The sequence below is a fragment of the Prionailurus viverrinus genome, chromosome C1, assembly GCF_022837055.1.
Source record: "Prionailurus viverrinus isolate Anna chromosome C1, UM_Priviv_1.0, whole genome shotgun sequence".
NCBI classification, from domain to species: Eukaryota; Metazoa; Chordata; class Mammalia; order Carnivora; family Felidae; genus Prionailurus; species Prionailurus viverrinus.
The window spans coordinates 111,930,018-111,945,684 of NC_062568.1; the positions used below are offsets into that span (position 1 = coordinate 111,930,018).

General features: G+C 43.1%; 1 protein-coding gene across 1 annotated transcript; it reads right to left on the reverse strand.

Annotated features, from left to right (window-relative positions):
* LOC125171536 (3 beta-hydroxysteroid dehydrogenase/Delta 5-->4-isomerase) lies at positions 1-7,861 on the reverse strand. Its single transcript, XM_047868721.1, has 4 exons — positions 7,789-7,861; positions 7,443-7,662; positions 3,413-3,577; positions 1-1,180 (listed from the first exon to the last, which is right to left on the reverse strand). The coding sequence occupies exons 2-4, from the start codon at positions 7,585-7,587 to the stop codon at positions 369-371; spliced, it is 1,122 nt and encodes a 373-aa protein (XP_047724677.1). The 5' UTR covers positions 7,588-7,662; positions 7,789-7,861; the 3' UTR covers positions 1-368.
* Between the last annotated feature and the right edge of the window lie 7,806 nt (positions 7,862-15,667).

Sequence of the window (15,667 nt, forward strand, 5' to 3'; positions counted from 1 at the left end):
TTAGGCATTAAAGCATTTATTACTCTTTTTTCATTGAGCTGTGTGTAGGAATCGGAATTTTTAAAAGTTAAGAAATGTTTCACACGTAACAAAAGGAAACGGAACCGATAGGCAAAACTATTTAGTGAAACAGGCCCGAATAGCTCAGAATCGGCATCGGAGGCTTTCGTCTGTCCTCTGTAGTGTGGGTAGGACAGAGAGCTTCTGGTTCGGCCAGGGATGAGGAAGGGTTACCATCTTGTAAAGGAAGGTGGCCATCTTGGAAATGGGAGGCAGTAGGACCCAGGCTTGTGCCCTTGTTTCTTTCTGTGGGAAGCCAGAGCGGGAGAGCCTGAAAGACCTCCCTCTCCATCCTTGGCACCCCCAGATCAGTGAGTCTTTGTTTTTAGGGACTTCTTGTGCTCTTTCACTATGGAGCCAATCCACTCCATGGTCTTTTGCTTTGCTTCCTCCCAGCTGAAGAGTGGCTCATACCCCAGGTCCCGCTGAGCTTTCTTATAGGAGAAGGTAAACACACTATTTAACAATGTCACCGTGTGGCGGTTAAAGGGGGGTTGGTATTTGTAAATTGGACTGAGTAGGAAGCTCACTATTTCCAGCAGGAAGGCAAGCCAGTACTCCAGAAATAGAGGAAGGCTCATTCTGGACTCAAGGGATAAGCCCCATTCTTTGCTCAAACTGTAATTGAGGTTATCATAGCTTTGGTGAGGTGTGTCATCTGAGATATAATAGAACTGTCCTCCAACTCTGGGGGCCTTCTTGGGGTCCTGTAGGGCCCTCGAGGCCAGAATGTGAGCCCAGGCCACGTTGCCTACATAGACAGGGTTGGCTATGGAGAATTTGCTGCTCTGTTTGATGATCCCATTGTTCCTCAGGGCCTTGTATACATGGTTATAAAGGAATATGCTTCCTTCCCCATAGATATACATGGGCCTTAAGGCACAAGTGTGCAAGGTGCCACCATTTTTAAGAGCCCACCCATTAGCAGCCAGCACAGCTTTCTCCGCAAGTTTTTTGCTGTATGGATACGAAGCGGACCATGTGGATTCGAGATGTTCGTCTTCGTGGCCGTTCTGGATGATCTCCCTGTAGGAGTTGGGCCCAGCCACCTCTATGGTGCTGGTATAGATGAAGATTGGCACACTCGCCTGGACACAGGCTTCCAAAAGGAGCTGGGTACCTGCCCATGGGGAACATGCAGTCAGTGTCAACAAATAACTCACAGGGCCAGCCATGCCCACGGACCATGTCCACCCCCTAACCCACAAGTGAGGTAGTTATTGTAGATCAGGAGTGTACTCCTCTGTGTCTCTGGCTAAGATCTGACTATGCTAGAGCCATAGATAAAATGCAAAACTGCAAAAATGAAAACAAACCAACATTTGGGTTCTGGAGAGCAAGAATTTCTAGGCTTTTGGATTTCCTGGACCTGTGTGTGTACTTTTAATTTTGGAAAAGGACAGAGGGTTGCCATTTTATGTTTTGTTGAGTAAAGGCATTACAAAAATGATCACTTATCCCTCCCACTTCATTAAAAACAGGTTATTTTAAGTATAACGTTATTAGGAGGCCATACTCTCAGAACATGGACTAGAATTTTACCTAATCCTGACTGAGTAATCCTTACAAAGGCCACCCCTAATTCTGGCTGTGACTTCTTTGACCCAGGTCTGAAAAGCGGACGTGATAAACCTTCCTTTTCCTTGGCATTCCTGAGCCGGCACCGGCTCTCTCTGGGCAGCCTGGTGGAGAACGGGAAAGAGGAGTGTGCCCTCTGCTGGTTAATACCTATACCAGGAGGATCTTGCAGAATCCCTCTGGCTGGGGGAGGTGACGCAGGCATCATTCCCATAAGGAAGGAATTTCCCCGGCAAAGCATCGTTTTTCTTTTTCTTCCTTCCTTCCTTCCTTCCTTCCTTCCTTCCTTCCTTCCTTTTCTTTCTTTCTTTCTTTCTTTCTTTCTTTCTTTCTTTCTATTAAAAAAATACCCTTCAAGGTCTTTGTGCAATTTGATTTTCTAGAGAGACAGCCTTATTTAAAAAAAAAAAAATCAAATCTAGAGGCTGAGAGAATTACAGGCTAATTTATCTGCAAAGGGGGAAATGACCATTCCTATGAAGTATTTTCTAAACCTGGGAGTGACATTGGTTTTAATTCACTGATACTGCTAACACTTGTCAGTGATTTCAAATCCCCTCTTGTTGTGAGCCCTGGAGAGCAGGAGTTAGGAGAGAGGGGCTAAAAAGGAAAAGTTGGGTAATATAGCACCCTCCTTGCAGCGTGGGAGTGGTGAGGGTGTGGGTAAGTAGAAATGAGAAAGGGTCTTTTTTGAGATTGTGCTTCTTTAGGCTGGAGATCCTAAAGCCATGAGTTGCTTTAGAAAAGGAGCCTCTGAGTAGACTAATGACTAACTTTGTATAGCAGGGCATAGAAGCCAGATAGGATTGGGGATTGGAGTGCTCTGGTCCTAGAGAAACTGCATCCAGGGATCGGAAGGATAATATCACGTGCCAGGCTAATAAGGGATTTACACTAATCCCTTAAACAAATGTGTCTGGATCTAAAGTAGATTGGAAAGCCATAAATCAGAAAGAGCCACCAGCCAGGCATTTAAGGGATGAGGATCTAAGAAGGGTGTACTTTGCGCACCTGGCTAGAAACTACCCTTTAATAGGAGACCCAGCAGTGAGCTGAAGAAGTACTATTATGGATAAGGGAAGGCTGGTACCATTAAGAAATATCACGGGAAGGCCAGTGCTGGGTAATTCTGTCCTGTCAGACTGCTGTGAACTTGCTTTGCTAGGTCTCTTGAGAGGAATCCTTCTCTGAGGTAAGCAGGAAGGTGCTAGATATTCTCATTATGCTTGGCGATCCTGCACAGGAGTCCTGCCTGAAGGAAACTGGCCCAGAGCTACGGCCCATCGCTCATAATGGACATGGGGGCCCTTCATATCACAGAGCTCTTTGGTCTCGGCCTCACTGGGTGACCGCCAACTTAGAGGCACACAGAAGGGCTGAAATGATGACCAGGGAGGCACTTGTAAGGTCTGATTCTAGCCCAGGGGAGGTAGGAGGTGGTTGGATAGCAAGAGTTTAAGGTCAGAATGGAGTCGATGTTTGAGTAGAGCTACAGTAAGAAGAGCCTGTGTGGCCTTTGGAGACACACAGGTGTGGGTGTAAATTCTAGCTCTCCTACTCAGGGGGACTTGACAAGTTACTTAGCCCTTCTCAGCCCTGGTTTCCTCATCTAAAAACTGGGGATAACAGCCTTGCATCTCTCAATGGTGATAAGAAAAAGCAGTTGGCACGGGCTCAGCAGGTGCTCAGGGATGGGGGCTTCCCCTCCCCTCCTGTTCTGTTTTCTGAGCCTCACTTGCCCACATCATCCCATATCCTCCCTGGGGTACTGTACCCTTCAGATTGACATTCATGATGGTTTCTCGGTGAACGACATCCAAGAAGTCAATGATACAGGCGGTGTGGATGATGACTGAGGTGTCCTGGCAGGCCTTCTTCAAGCACTGTTCATCCAGAATGTCTCCTTCCAGAATGGTCAGCTTGATCTTGCTCTGGAGCTCTGGGTGAACATGAGTCAGGTCATTGGAAGTCTTTTGGGATCTGGAAGTTTCCTGATACAGGTGGCATTTACCCAGGTCTCAGGACAGGTACATTGAGGGGAGGGTGGGGATAGGGGGCAAATCCACAGAAGGAACAAGTAACCAAAGGCACAGAAATCAGGATGTGTAACATTTATTGGGATAGAGCAAACATCTGTTTCCACCCCATTTTATTCCAAAAAAAAAAAAAAAAAAAAGGAATTTGAGCAGTGAGGGATCAACTGCACCTGGGACAAAAATTATTAAAGTGATTCATGGGAAATTCATAAAATTCATTAAGGAGAGTAGGGTGATTATGAAGAATGGATTTATATCCACTCCTCCTCTTATGAGGAAAGAATTGGAATTTAATTCTGTAGGGAATAAGGAATCATGTACGGGTTTGGAACAAGAAGAGAAAGAAGCCAATAGAGTGGTGGTGTAGGAAGGTAACCCCGGCTGCAGTATATAAAATGGATTGGTGTGGTACATCTAAAAGAGAGCAGGGCATTCAAGAGATGAATCAGAATGTCTGCACCAAACTTCAGATGAGACGGACTGGAACCAGGGCTCCCACAGAGGGAGCAGGGTCAGGGAGAGATAGGCAGGGTTGACTTTCCAGACCTTACCCAGACAGGTCCTGGTTCTTATTGGAGATAGGCTAAGAGGAAGAGGTTTTGTTAGAGTCAATGTTAGCCTGAGTATTTCCTGCTTGGGTGACCAGGATAGTGGAGCCATTGACAGGGAATGCTTTGTCAGATATCATCTAAAGCAGGTATCGTTGCTGCAAATGACTCAGCTGCCGAGGAACTAGCATTCTGACCATCTAGCCAAGGGCAGTGGATAAACCCATGGGATAAACATGGCACTGCATACAGTTTGGGTAAATTGCCCACATTTACTTTGTGCTTTCTCCTTTGTACACAACTTGTACAGTTGTCTGGTTTTTTCCTTCGCAGCTATCTCATGACAAAAATACTCTGATTTCCACTATACAGGCAAGGAAACTGAGGCTGAGGCAGGTTAAGGGGCAGGTCTAAGTCACACTTCTAGTGAAGACTCAAGCCTGCCCGCTGCCTTCAAGCTTTGCTCTCTTCCCCCTGTCACCCAAATGCAGGATTAGCACTTTTTTTTTTCCTGAGGCAGATTAAGGATAAGTCTATGTATATACATATGTGTGTATGTGTGTATTTAAAGGATAAGGCAACTTAACTGAAATTGGCAATGGAGACCAGAGAACAGTGAGAGAGAGAAATTCAGAGTGAAAAACTCAGGGCTGAGAAATTTCCTTCCTGGGTTACAACTTGGAGGAACCATCTGCTCTGCTTAAGCCTCTGCCAAATTTGCTCTGCGACACCTCCTCCCGCCCCTTCCCTTTTCAGGCAACTCCAAGACTCCCCGAAGAGGAAGAAAGCAGAGGAAAAGCTGCTGGCGATCAGTGGGAATTTTGTGTCTCCACTTCTGCCTTTCCCCCTCCTTTCCTCTGCCTCTTCTTTGCTGCTGACTTCCACAGGCTGGCTCCGAGGAATTGACAAATTGAGGGGGGAGAGGCCCAAAGCCAGAAGAAAGGGCTCTTACCCTATTAGCTTGGAGGGGCGCAGAGACACCAGCAGAGGGCGCTGCGGCCGTGTTGGTGGGAGCGGCACAGCTCGCGCCCTCTCCGAGGCTCTGTGAACTTGAGAAGTATTTTGCTAGACTGAATAGACAGTTGCTTATGCGGTGCGGGCTGCGCTGTAGGGAGACCTAAGAGAAGCTACTAGACAAACTAGTGGTTAAAAGCACAGCCGCTGAAGCTAGACCTTCTGGGTTCAGTTTCAGCTTTGCTATTTTTCAGCTGTGGGACCCTGAACACCTTAGCCTTGGCTGTGTATGGGCTGAATGTTGGTGTCCTCCCACATTCAAGCGTTGAGATCCTAATGCCACCGCGACGGTGTTAGGAGATAGGGCCTTCGGAAGGCGATCGGGTCATGGGGGTTTAACCCTTATGAATGGGATCAGTATTCTGATAAAAGATCCCGGAGAGAGATCCCTCCCCCTTTGTACGATGTGATAACACGGCAAGATGGCACAGGCTATGAGCCAGGAAGAGAGCTCCCACCAGAACATGACCCTGCTTTGCTCTTGGGCTTCTAGCCCCCGGAATTGTGAGAAATAAATTGGGTTTAAGCCACCCGGCCTATGGTGTATTGTTATAGCAGCCTTGACAGGACAAAGATGCCTTTCTGTGCCTGCTTTCCCATCTTTTTTTTTTTTTAAGCTTATTTATTTCTTCTGAGAGAGACAGAGACAGCGCAAGTGGGGGAGAAGCAGAGAGAGAGGGAGAGAGAGACAGTCCCAAGCCGGCTCTGTGCTGGCAGCACAGAGTCCAAGGCGGAAGCTCAAACCCATGAAACTGTGGGATCATGACCTGAGTTAAAACCAGAGTCGGAAGCTCAACTGACCGAGCCACCCAGGCGGCCCTGCCTGCCTTCTCATCTCTAAAAAGAGGAGGACGATATTACCTATCCCACAGGGGTGTCACGAGGAGCAAACTAGCTGGCACATGTAGCACACCGAGCACAGGGCCTGGCACGGAAAAACCACTGTAAGGCTTCTCCCCTGTGATCTTGACAGAGGCCCCGGCCCGTCTCTGACACCACGTGACTTGTCACCCTGGGAGACTGCTTCTCTAGGTTAAACGTCGCCTGTTTGGGGCATCAGCTGTCAGACCGTAAGTATTGCTGAGACATAAGGGTTACACCCAGTCGATGTTGATCATGTATGTTCCTGTGTGTTCACCAGAGACACCGTTGCGGCAGAGGGTAGAGGAAATAGGACATCTGAGACATTCAGAGCACAGGAAAGACAAGGAGAGTGACGGGCACCGTCTGGGAGGGCGGGGAGGGGGGACAGGGGCCTCTGCGATGAGGCTCTACTCTGAGCCCTGCCTTCCATTAATCAGAGGGCCTCGGTAAGTTGCTTTACCTTTACCTCGATTTCCTCATCGTCCTGTGGGGTGAGACCCCTTTCCTACCTTCCTCTCAGGGTTGTTTTGAGGATCTGGAGGGGTGAAATAGGTCTTATAAATCTAGCTTTTGCATTTGCTCCAGGGTCAGCAATCTGGGAAAAGAGCAGAGCAGTGAGGTTGTCCAGCAAATGCTGCAGCCACTTTTCTCGTGGTGATGAGTGGAGACAAAAGGTAAAAAGAGATGTTCAGGGAATCCACAAGAGGAATCTGCACTCTGTCTCTGGCTCCCTCGTTGCACGCTGTGTGTCCTCCCTACCTCTCTCCCTCTCTGTCTCTCTGTGTCTCTGTCTGTCTGTCTCTCTCTCTCACACACACACATACACACACACACACACACACACACACACACACACACACACACTCAGCTTCACCTTCACTTCCTTTCATTTCACCTTCACTGGCAATGCTAAATGAAGCCACAGAAGGACCAGGACAACCAAGAGCCACGGGGACCCACTGCTGGAGTCTCTGGGTTAATGGTGCTCGTTTGCCCTTTGCAGATGCTGCAAAGTCTGAAATCTTCAGAACATTAAAGAGTTGTTGACAAGGGAGAGAACTGATACATGATTTTATAAATGAGAAGAAAAGAGACCTAGAGGCCAAAGTGGCTAACCTACGGTCATTCCTCTCTAGTTCTGGATCAGAGTCAGACCCAGTCTCCTGATAGCCTTGTATCTCTTACACTACACCACTTGTGTTTTCCTTTCCGATGACTTTGGACCCGGGATTAGCCTTGATTTAGCTATCACTTTCCTTGATTTGCTAGACAACCACTCTCTCCCCACACGTACCCAGGGGTTAAGATGGAGCTACCCACCCATGAACCCAAGTTCACTTACTAGAAAATTCCTCCCGCAATTCTGGGCTGAAGACTTTGTCCAGTGCCCGGATCTCCTGTAGGTCCTTCTCCTCCACCAACAAACGCACGATTCTCTGACCCAGAAACCCTCCTGCCCCTGTCACAAGGCAGATCCACCCAGCCATGGTCAAACCGGGGTATCAAGAAGCACTCTCCAGGAATCAGAAACACTGGGGAGCAGATTAGATTACAGCGTGATCCTGGAGAAGGCCAGAAAGAGAGATCAAGTAGTTACAGGTTCACAAAAAAAATTTTGTTCCCTCCACTTTATTTCTGCAAAACACCCATGCCCGGGAATAGTTGAAAGAAAATGAGAAAGCTCTAACCTGTTAGATGGTTGGAAGCCAGTTGAAAGAGCCTGGGTTCTGGTCCCCTTATGTCCCAAAGGCAGGATTGGAGTTTTATACACTCTTGTTTCTGGCTCAGCCTGTTCACCTTGAACTCTTACCACATACCCATTGCTCATGCCTCCTGCAGGGTCCCTCCTCCCTAAAAAGTGCTGACCTTTAACATAGCTCTCATTCTTCCAAGGCACAGGAAGCAGGCTTCAGGGCCACAGTGTGATAAAGGCTGGGTCCTCCCTGTAACAAGACATCCAGTGGTCCATGCCAGCTGTCTGGGATGCACAATCTGTGGATTTAAATGAAGAGAAGAAATCTGCCAGCACAATGGCAATTTTTGCCTTGTGCAGCAAATACATCTGGGAGAAAATCTACTATAGTCCATTATCTCCTCTCTCAGAGTGCCATTTGAAATGTTACTGTCTTGTAAAGTGTAGACATTTGCATTTGGTGGCAGCTCCAGACACCGAGTTGTATGGGAAATGACTTTCTTTCCAACCCCACATATCCAGAACCTCAATTTTGATTTCCCCTTGGAGAGCTCTGGGTTTATGGGGGAAGATCACCATTGAAGGGAAGCTATCTAGTGGTAGCTGTCTAGTTCTATGATCCGGATAATGAGAATAGGGATCCGTAGCTCTGGTCACTGTGGATCTTATGGTCATTTGCGGTCAGCCTGCATTTTGGTTGCAAAACCACTCTTAGCAGAGTCCTAAACTCAAGACACTATGGATGCTTTTGAAGCCTGCGCCCCAGAGATGCCCCAGTACCACCACCAAAAGCTCCTCAAGACATTGCCTCTTCTCTACTTTAAAAAATTGAGGTGTAATTTACATGCATGAAAACGTCCAGGTCTTAAGGGTTAGTTCAATGAAGCGTGACAATTATGTACACACCACTGTCACCATTACCCAAGACAACCTCCAGAACATTTCCTTCACCCTCGAAAAGTTCTTTCTTGCCCCTTTCTAGTCAATTCCCACCTTCCACCCTGCCTGCAATCTACCCCAGAAGCAATGATTTTCTGATTTTTAGTTACGATAGATGCTCTCCCATTTTTTCTCCTAAAGTCTTTATGGTTCTGGATATACACTTAAATATAGAATCCATGTGAAATTAAATTTTCTGTGTGGATTTCATTTACTGTTGTATTTCTCTATTGTTTGTCTCTTTTCTATTTCATCTGTTTCTTTTATTTATTTGCTCCCTTTTGTTTGCCTTGGGTTCAATTTACTCTTGATTTTCAAGGTTCTTAAGGTCAAAGCTAGATTATTGACTTTATCCCTTTTTTGTGTGTGACTATTGTCACTTAAAGAATAAATTTCTCTGTAAGTACTTACTGTGCCAGCCACATACAACAATTTTGATGTATTAGATTTCTATCATCATTCAGGTAAAAAGATTTTCTAATTTATCTATGATTTCCTCTTTAACACATGAGTTGTTCTGAAGTATGTTGTTTAATTTCTAAAACTGGGTATTTTCTAAATATCTTGTTTTTACTGACATCTAATTTAATACTATTGTGGTATGATTTTCACTCTTAGATATTTATGGAAACTTGTTTTGAAGTCCAGCATATGGTCCTGGTGAAAACAGCACATGCACTTGAAGAGAATGTTTTCTTAAGTTGTTGGGAGAAATGTGGGGTGCCTGGGTGGCTCAGTCGGTTAAGCGTCCAACCTCAGCTCCAACTTCGGCTCAGGTCACGATCTCACAGTTCATGGGTTTGAGCCCCACACTGGGCTCTGTGCTGATAGCTCAGAGCCTGGAGCCCACTTCTGATTCTATGTCTCCCTCTCTCTCTGCCCCTCCGCCACATGTGCTCTGTGTCTCTCTGTCTCAAAAATAAATTAAAAAAACATTTAAAAAAAAGATATTGGGAGAAATGCCCTACAATGATTGGGTTTGACACCCTCCTCTGAGTCTCTCTTTTTCCTTGTGTTGTGGACATTCTCCTCTTCTTACTTGAGACCTGAATCCTCGTGCTGCAAACACATTTGCCTAGGGAAGGTTGACTGTAGTCACAGAGTTGTAGCAGCTTGGTCTCTGAAGCTGTCGGCACTAGCTAAATGCCCTCGGTGTTGCCGAGACCTGTGGAGCCCTACTTGAGGCCACCAAGGTGCATCATACCTCTTTGCCTAGCAGAGTGATGTTCTAAGCGAACCATGCACATCCCCATCTCCTTCAGGACCGGGGAATTCATTCCCCCAGCTGTTGGGAGGGTTGGAGGCTGGCAGAAGTCAGCTAGTGTCTTCTGGAAATTGCTTTCAGCCAAAGAGCCAATAGGACGAGACTTTAGAGTCTCTGAGTGGAACCAATATAAATTCTATAGAAAATAAGAAATAAATAAAGGGGAAGGCAGATGGGGCCCACAATATCACATTTCTTTTATTTCCAAACAGCTTTATTGAGATATAATTTACAAGCCATAAAATCCACTTGTTTTAAGTGTATAATTCAACTATTTTAAATAAAATTATGGGCTTGTGTAACCATCACCCCAGTCCTGTTTTGGAACCATTCTATCACCCCCAGAATACCTATTGTGTCCTTTAGCAACCACTCCTCATTCCTACTCTTCAGTTCTAGGAACCTCGAATTGACTTTCTGATTCTATAAATTTGCCTTTTCAGGACATCCTATGAATGGAGTCATGCAATATATGGTCTTTTGCATCTGGCTTATTTTACTTAGCATCATATACTTTTGAGATTCATCTCTGTCGTGGCATGTATCAGTATTTCATTCTTTTTAGGTGCTGAGTACTATTCCATTGTATGCGTATACCACATTTTGTTTAGTGATAGGCCACTTGATGAATAATTGGAGTTCTCCCACTTTTTGGGCTATTACACTCCTGGATCACTTTAGGACAGTTATATTCCTTATGCCATCTATAGAGGTAAATTTGGGAAACGGAAGCATACAATAGTATTTGAAGTCACAGGATTAGATGAAATATAGAAAAGAGTATATTCATGGATAAAAGGAAAAACTGCAGAACTGAATCCTGGGACAGACGTAACAACACTTAGAGGTTGAACAGAAGAGGAGGGGCCAGCTAAGGAGACTGAACAGGAGGGGTGTGAAGCAGGAAGAAAATTCGAAGGGTATGCCACTATGAAAGTCAAGTGTAGAAAGTGTTTCAAGAGGGGAAGTGTGGTCGGTTATGCTGGATGTTTCAAAGGCATCAAATGCAATAACAAAAAGAATTGACCTTTGGTTTTGGCAACATACAGTTCATAATTAACTTGGTAAGAGCAATTTCTATTAAGTTGTGTTGAAAGTCCTCCTGGAGTGTGTTGTACTGAAAATCCAACTGGAGTGCATTGAGTCCAAAAGTAGTTAAGAGAATGACTACAAAACAATGGTACCACCACCACCACACACACACACACACACACACACACACACACCAAACAACAAACAGACAGACAGACAAACAGACAAACCCACCTGTTCAAGGAGTTGTGAAGATCTCACTAAAAACATGTTAAAGCCAGTGGGGTCAAGAGTTTGTTGTGGTGGTGGTTACACTGTTTTGAAAATGGGCTGTTCCCTTCATTGCTGAATCCTTAACACCTAGCACGGTGTATGGCACATAGTAGATGTTCAAAAACTGTTGAGTGTTTGAACTGAATGAAGTATCTATGCCTTATATATCTTTATGTTCCTATAAGAAATAGCACAATAGCCAACACATAATAGGAACTTAATTAATGTTTGCTGAATGAATGAACGAATGAATGAAAGCATACATGAACAATCAGGGACTCTGAAATGTCTCAGGGTTTTTGAAAACCTTATGGACTAACAGGTGAAAGGAGGTAGAAGAGAGCAGTGACCACAGAAATAAATGTACTAGAAAGCTTCCCATATTAATGTGCCTCCCTGGATTTACCTGTCTGTTTCTCCAGTGTCAGAGGTAATGATTTGCCTTGTATGCTCCCCTCTCTTGCAGATCCAAGAAGAGTTCTTGATTTTTCAGTCTGTTCAGCTTTTTCATCTGTTGTCAGGATGGAGTTGTGACCTCCAAACTCCTTAGATGTGGAACCTACCTGTATTATCTCATTTAATTTCCAAAATAAACTTTGTTTTTAGGACATGTTTGAGATCACGGCAAAAGGGAGCAGAAAGCACAAAGAATTCCCATGTACACGTGCATGCATACCTGGTCCGTTATCAACATCCTGCACCAGCGTGGCAACTTTGTTACAATCAGTGAAGCTGCATCTTGTGTTAACACTTAGCCCATAACTCACATTAGAGTTCACTCTTGGTGGTATCCATTCCATGGCTTATGACAAATGCATAGTGACATGCTTCTACTATTCCAATATCATATAGAACAGTTTCACTGAAAGTGAAACAGTTTCACTGAAAGTTCTCAGAACAGTTTCACTGAAAGTTCTCTGAAAGTTCAGTGAACCAGTTTCACTGAAAGTTCTCTATGCTGCACCTAAGCCATCCCTGCCTCTCCCCTAATGCTTGGCAACCGCTGACCTTTTTACTACTGTGTTTATAGTTTTGCCTTTCTCAGAATGCCATGTTGGAATAATATGGGCACGCTTTTGGATTGGCTTCTTTCACTTAGTAACATGCATTTAAGATTTCTCCATGTCTATTCATGGCTTGGTGAGCCATTTCTCTTTAGCTCTGAACAATATTCCGTTGTGTGGATGTACCTCATTTTATCCATTCACCTACTAAAGAACATCTTGGTTGCTCCCAAATTTTGTTGATTATGAATAAAGCTCCTACAGATATTCACATGCAGTTGTGTGTGTGTGTGTGTGTGTGTGTGTGTGTGTGTGTAAGTTTTCTACTTATTTGGGTACAAACCAAGGAGCACAACTGCTGGGTTTCATGGTATGAGTATGTTTGGTTTTATAAGAAACTGCCAAACTCCCTTCCAAATTGGTTGTGTCATTTTGCATTCCTACCACTAACGGTGAGCATTCCTGTTGCTCTACATCCTCATCAACATTTGGGGTTGTCAGTGGTTGGGATTTTCTGCCAATGTAATTGTATGAAGTAGTGTCCTGTTGTTCTAATTTGTAGCTCCCTAATGACGTATGATGTGGAGCATCATTCCATATGCTTATTTGCTATCTCTATGTCTTCTTTGGTGAAGTGTCTGTTCAGGTCTTTTGCTCATTTTAAAATCAGGTTCTTTTTTAAAAATTTTTAACGTTTATTTATTATTGAGAGACAGAAAGGCACAGAGTGTGAGCAGGGGAGGGGACAGAGAGAGGGGGAGACACAGAATCTGAAGCAGGCTCCAGGCTCTGAGCTGTCAGCACAGAGCCTGACGTGGGGCTCGAACTCACAAACTATGAGATCATGACCTGAGCCGAAGTCGGTTTCCTAACCAGCTGAGCCACCCAGGCACCCCCAGGTTATTCATCTTCTTATTGACTTTTAATGGTTCTTTGTGGGATGCCTGAGTGACTCAGTCGGTTAAACATCTGACTCTTGATTTCATCTCAGGTCATGATCTCATGGTACGTGAGTTTGAACTCCACATTGGTCTCTGTGCTGACAGCATGGAGCCTACTTATTCTCTCTCCCTCTTTCTCTGCCCCTTCCCTGCTCATACTCTCTCTCTCTCTCAAAAGTAAAATAAATAAACGTGATATGTATAGAAAAGAGTTCTTTATAAATTTTGGATAACATTCCTTATCAGATATGGATTTTGTCTTCTTATTCTCTTGACAATTTCTTTCTCAGAGAAGAAGTTTTTAATTTTAATGAAGTCCACATTATCAATTATTTCTTTCATGGATTGTGCCTTTGGGGTCGTATCTAAAAAGCCATTGCCATACCCAAAGTCACCTGGGTTGTCTCCTGTGTTATGTTCCAAGAATTTTTTAGTTTTGTATTTTACATTTAGGTCTATGGTCCGTTCTGAGTTAACATTTCTGTGAAAGGTATAAAGTCAGTGTCTAGATTCTTTTTTTTTTTTTCATGTGGATGTCAAGTTGTTCTGTCGCTATTTGTTTAAGAGACAATCTTTGCTCTTTTGTCAAAGATCAGTTGACTATATTTATGTGGATTTATTTCTGGGCTCTTTATTCTGTTCCATGATAATCTATTTATTTATTCTTTCACCTATGTACACTGTCTTGATTACTGTAGACTTATAGTAAGTCTTGGAGTTGGATAGTGACAATACTACAACTTTTTTCTTCTCCTTTAGTGTTGTGTTGGCTATTCTGGGTCTTTTGACTATCCATATAAACTTTAGAATCAGTTTATCAATATCCACAAAATAACTTACTGGGATTTTTATTGGAATTGTATTGAATCTATAAATCAAGTTGGAAAGAATTGATGTCTTAACATATTGGGTCTTCTTATGTATAACATGAAACATCTTTCCATTTATTTAGTTTCTCTGATTTCTTTACTGAGAATTTTGTAGTTTTCCTTATATCTGGTACCCATTTTGTTAGATTTATACCTAAGTATTTACTTTTCTTGGGTGCTAATGTGAATGGTATCGTGTTTTTACTTCCAAATTCCACTTGCTCATTACTGATATAGAAGAAGGTGATTGACTTGTTGTTAACCTTATGTCCAGTAGTCCTGTTATAATTGCTTATTAGTTCTAAGGAGACTTTTTTGTGTGTGTCTTTTTTTGGATTTTCTACTTAGACAAATGTCATTTGGAAACAAAGACAGTTTTATTTATTCCCTCCTACTCTGTACACATTTTATTTCTTTTTCATGTCTTTTTACTTAGGACTTTCAGTATCATGTTGAAAAGGGATGGTGAAAGGGGACATTCTTGCCTTGTTCCTGATCTTAGCGAGACAGCTTTGAATTGCTCATCCTTAAGTATGATGGTAGCTGTAGGTTCTTTGTAGATGTTCTTTATCAAGTTGAGGAAGTTTCCCTCTATTTCTCATTTGCTGAGAGTTTTATTATGAATGGGTATTAGACTTTGTCAGATGCTTTTTCTGCATACAATTACATTATCATTGGATTTTTCTTCTTTAGCCTATAAATGTGATGGATTACATTAAATGATTTTTGAATATTGAACCAGCTTTGCACACTTGAGATAAATCCCATTTGGTTGTGGTGTATAATTATTTTTATACACTGTTGAATTTGATTTGAATTTGAATGTTGAATTTGATTTGCTAATATTTTATTGAGTATTTTTGAATTTGAATATGATTGTTGGTTTGCTAATATTTTATTGAGGATTTTTGCATCTATGTTTTGAGAGATATTGAGCTGTAGTTTCCTTTTCTTGTGATGTCTTTGTCTGGTTCTGGTATTAGAGTAATGCAGGTCTCAGAATGACTTAGGACATATTCCTTTCGTGTCTATCTTCTGGAAGAGATTATAGAGAATTCATATAATTTCTTCCTTAAATGTTTGGTATAATGCACCAGTGAACCCATCTGGACCTGGAGCTTTCTGTTTTGGGAGGTTATTAATTATTGATTCAATTTCTTCAATAGATATACGCCTATTCAGATTGTCTATTTTGTCTTGTGTGACTTTGACAGATTGTGTTTTTTTAATTGAAGTATAGTTGACATACAGTGTTATATTAGTTTTAAGTGTACAACATAGTGATTTGACAATTCTATACATGCAATGATCGCCACACCACAGTAAGTGTAATTACCATCTGCTACCATACACAATTATTATAATATTATTGACTATATTCCTCATGCTGTACTTTTCATCCTGTGACTTATTTATTTTATAACCATTTAATCTCCTTCACCTATTTTGCCCCTCCCCCCACCCCTTTCCCTCTGGCAACCACCAGTTTGTTCTCTGTATTTATAAGTCATTTCTGATTTTGTTTGTCTGTTTCTTTTGTTTTTTAGATTAC

Bases quoted from the DNA above. Each gene is read 5' to 3' on its own strand.
- LOC125171536 (XM_047868721.1), bottom strand. From the start codon at position 7,587: ATGGCTGGGTGGATCTGCCTTGTGACAGGGGCAGGAGGGTTTCTGGGT. The intron at 3,578-7,442 runs GTAAGTGAACTT...ATGTTCACCCAG, and splicing joins ATTGCGGGAGGAATTTTCTA to AGCTCCAGAGCAAGATCAAG. The intron at 1,181-3,412 runs GTACAGTACCCC...CCCCATGGGCAG, and splicing joins CATGAATGTCAATCTGAAGG to GTACCCAGCTCCTTTTGGAA.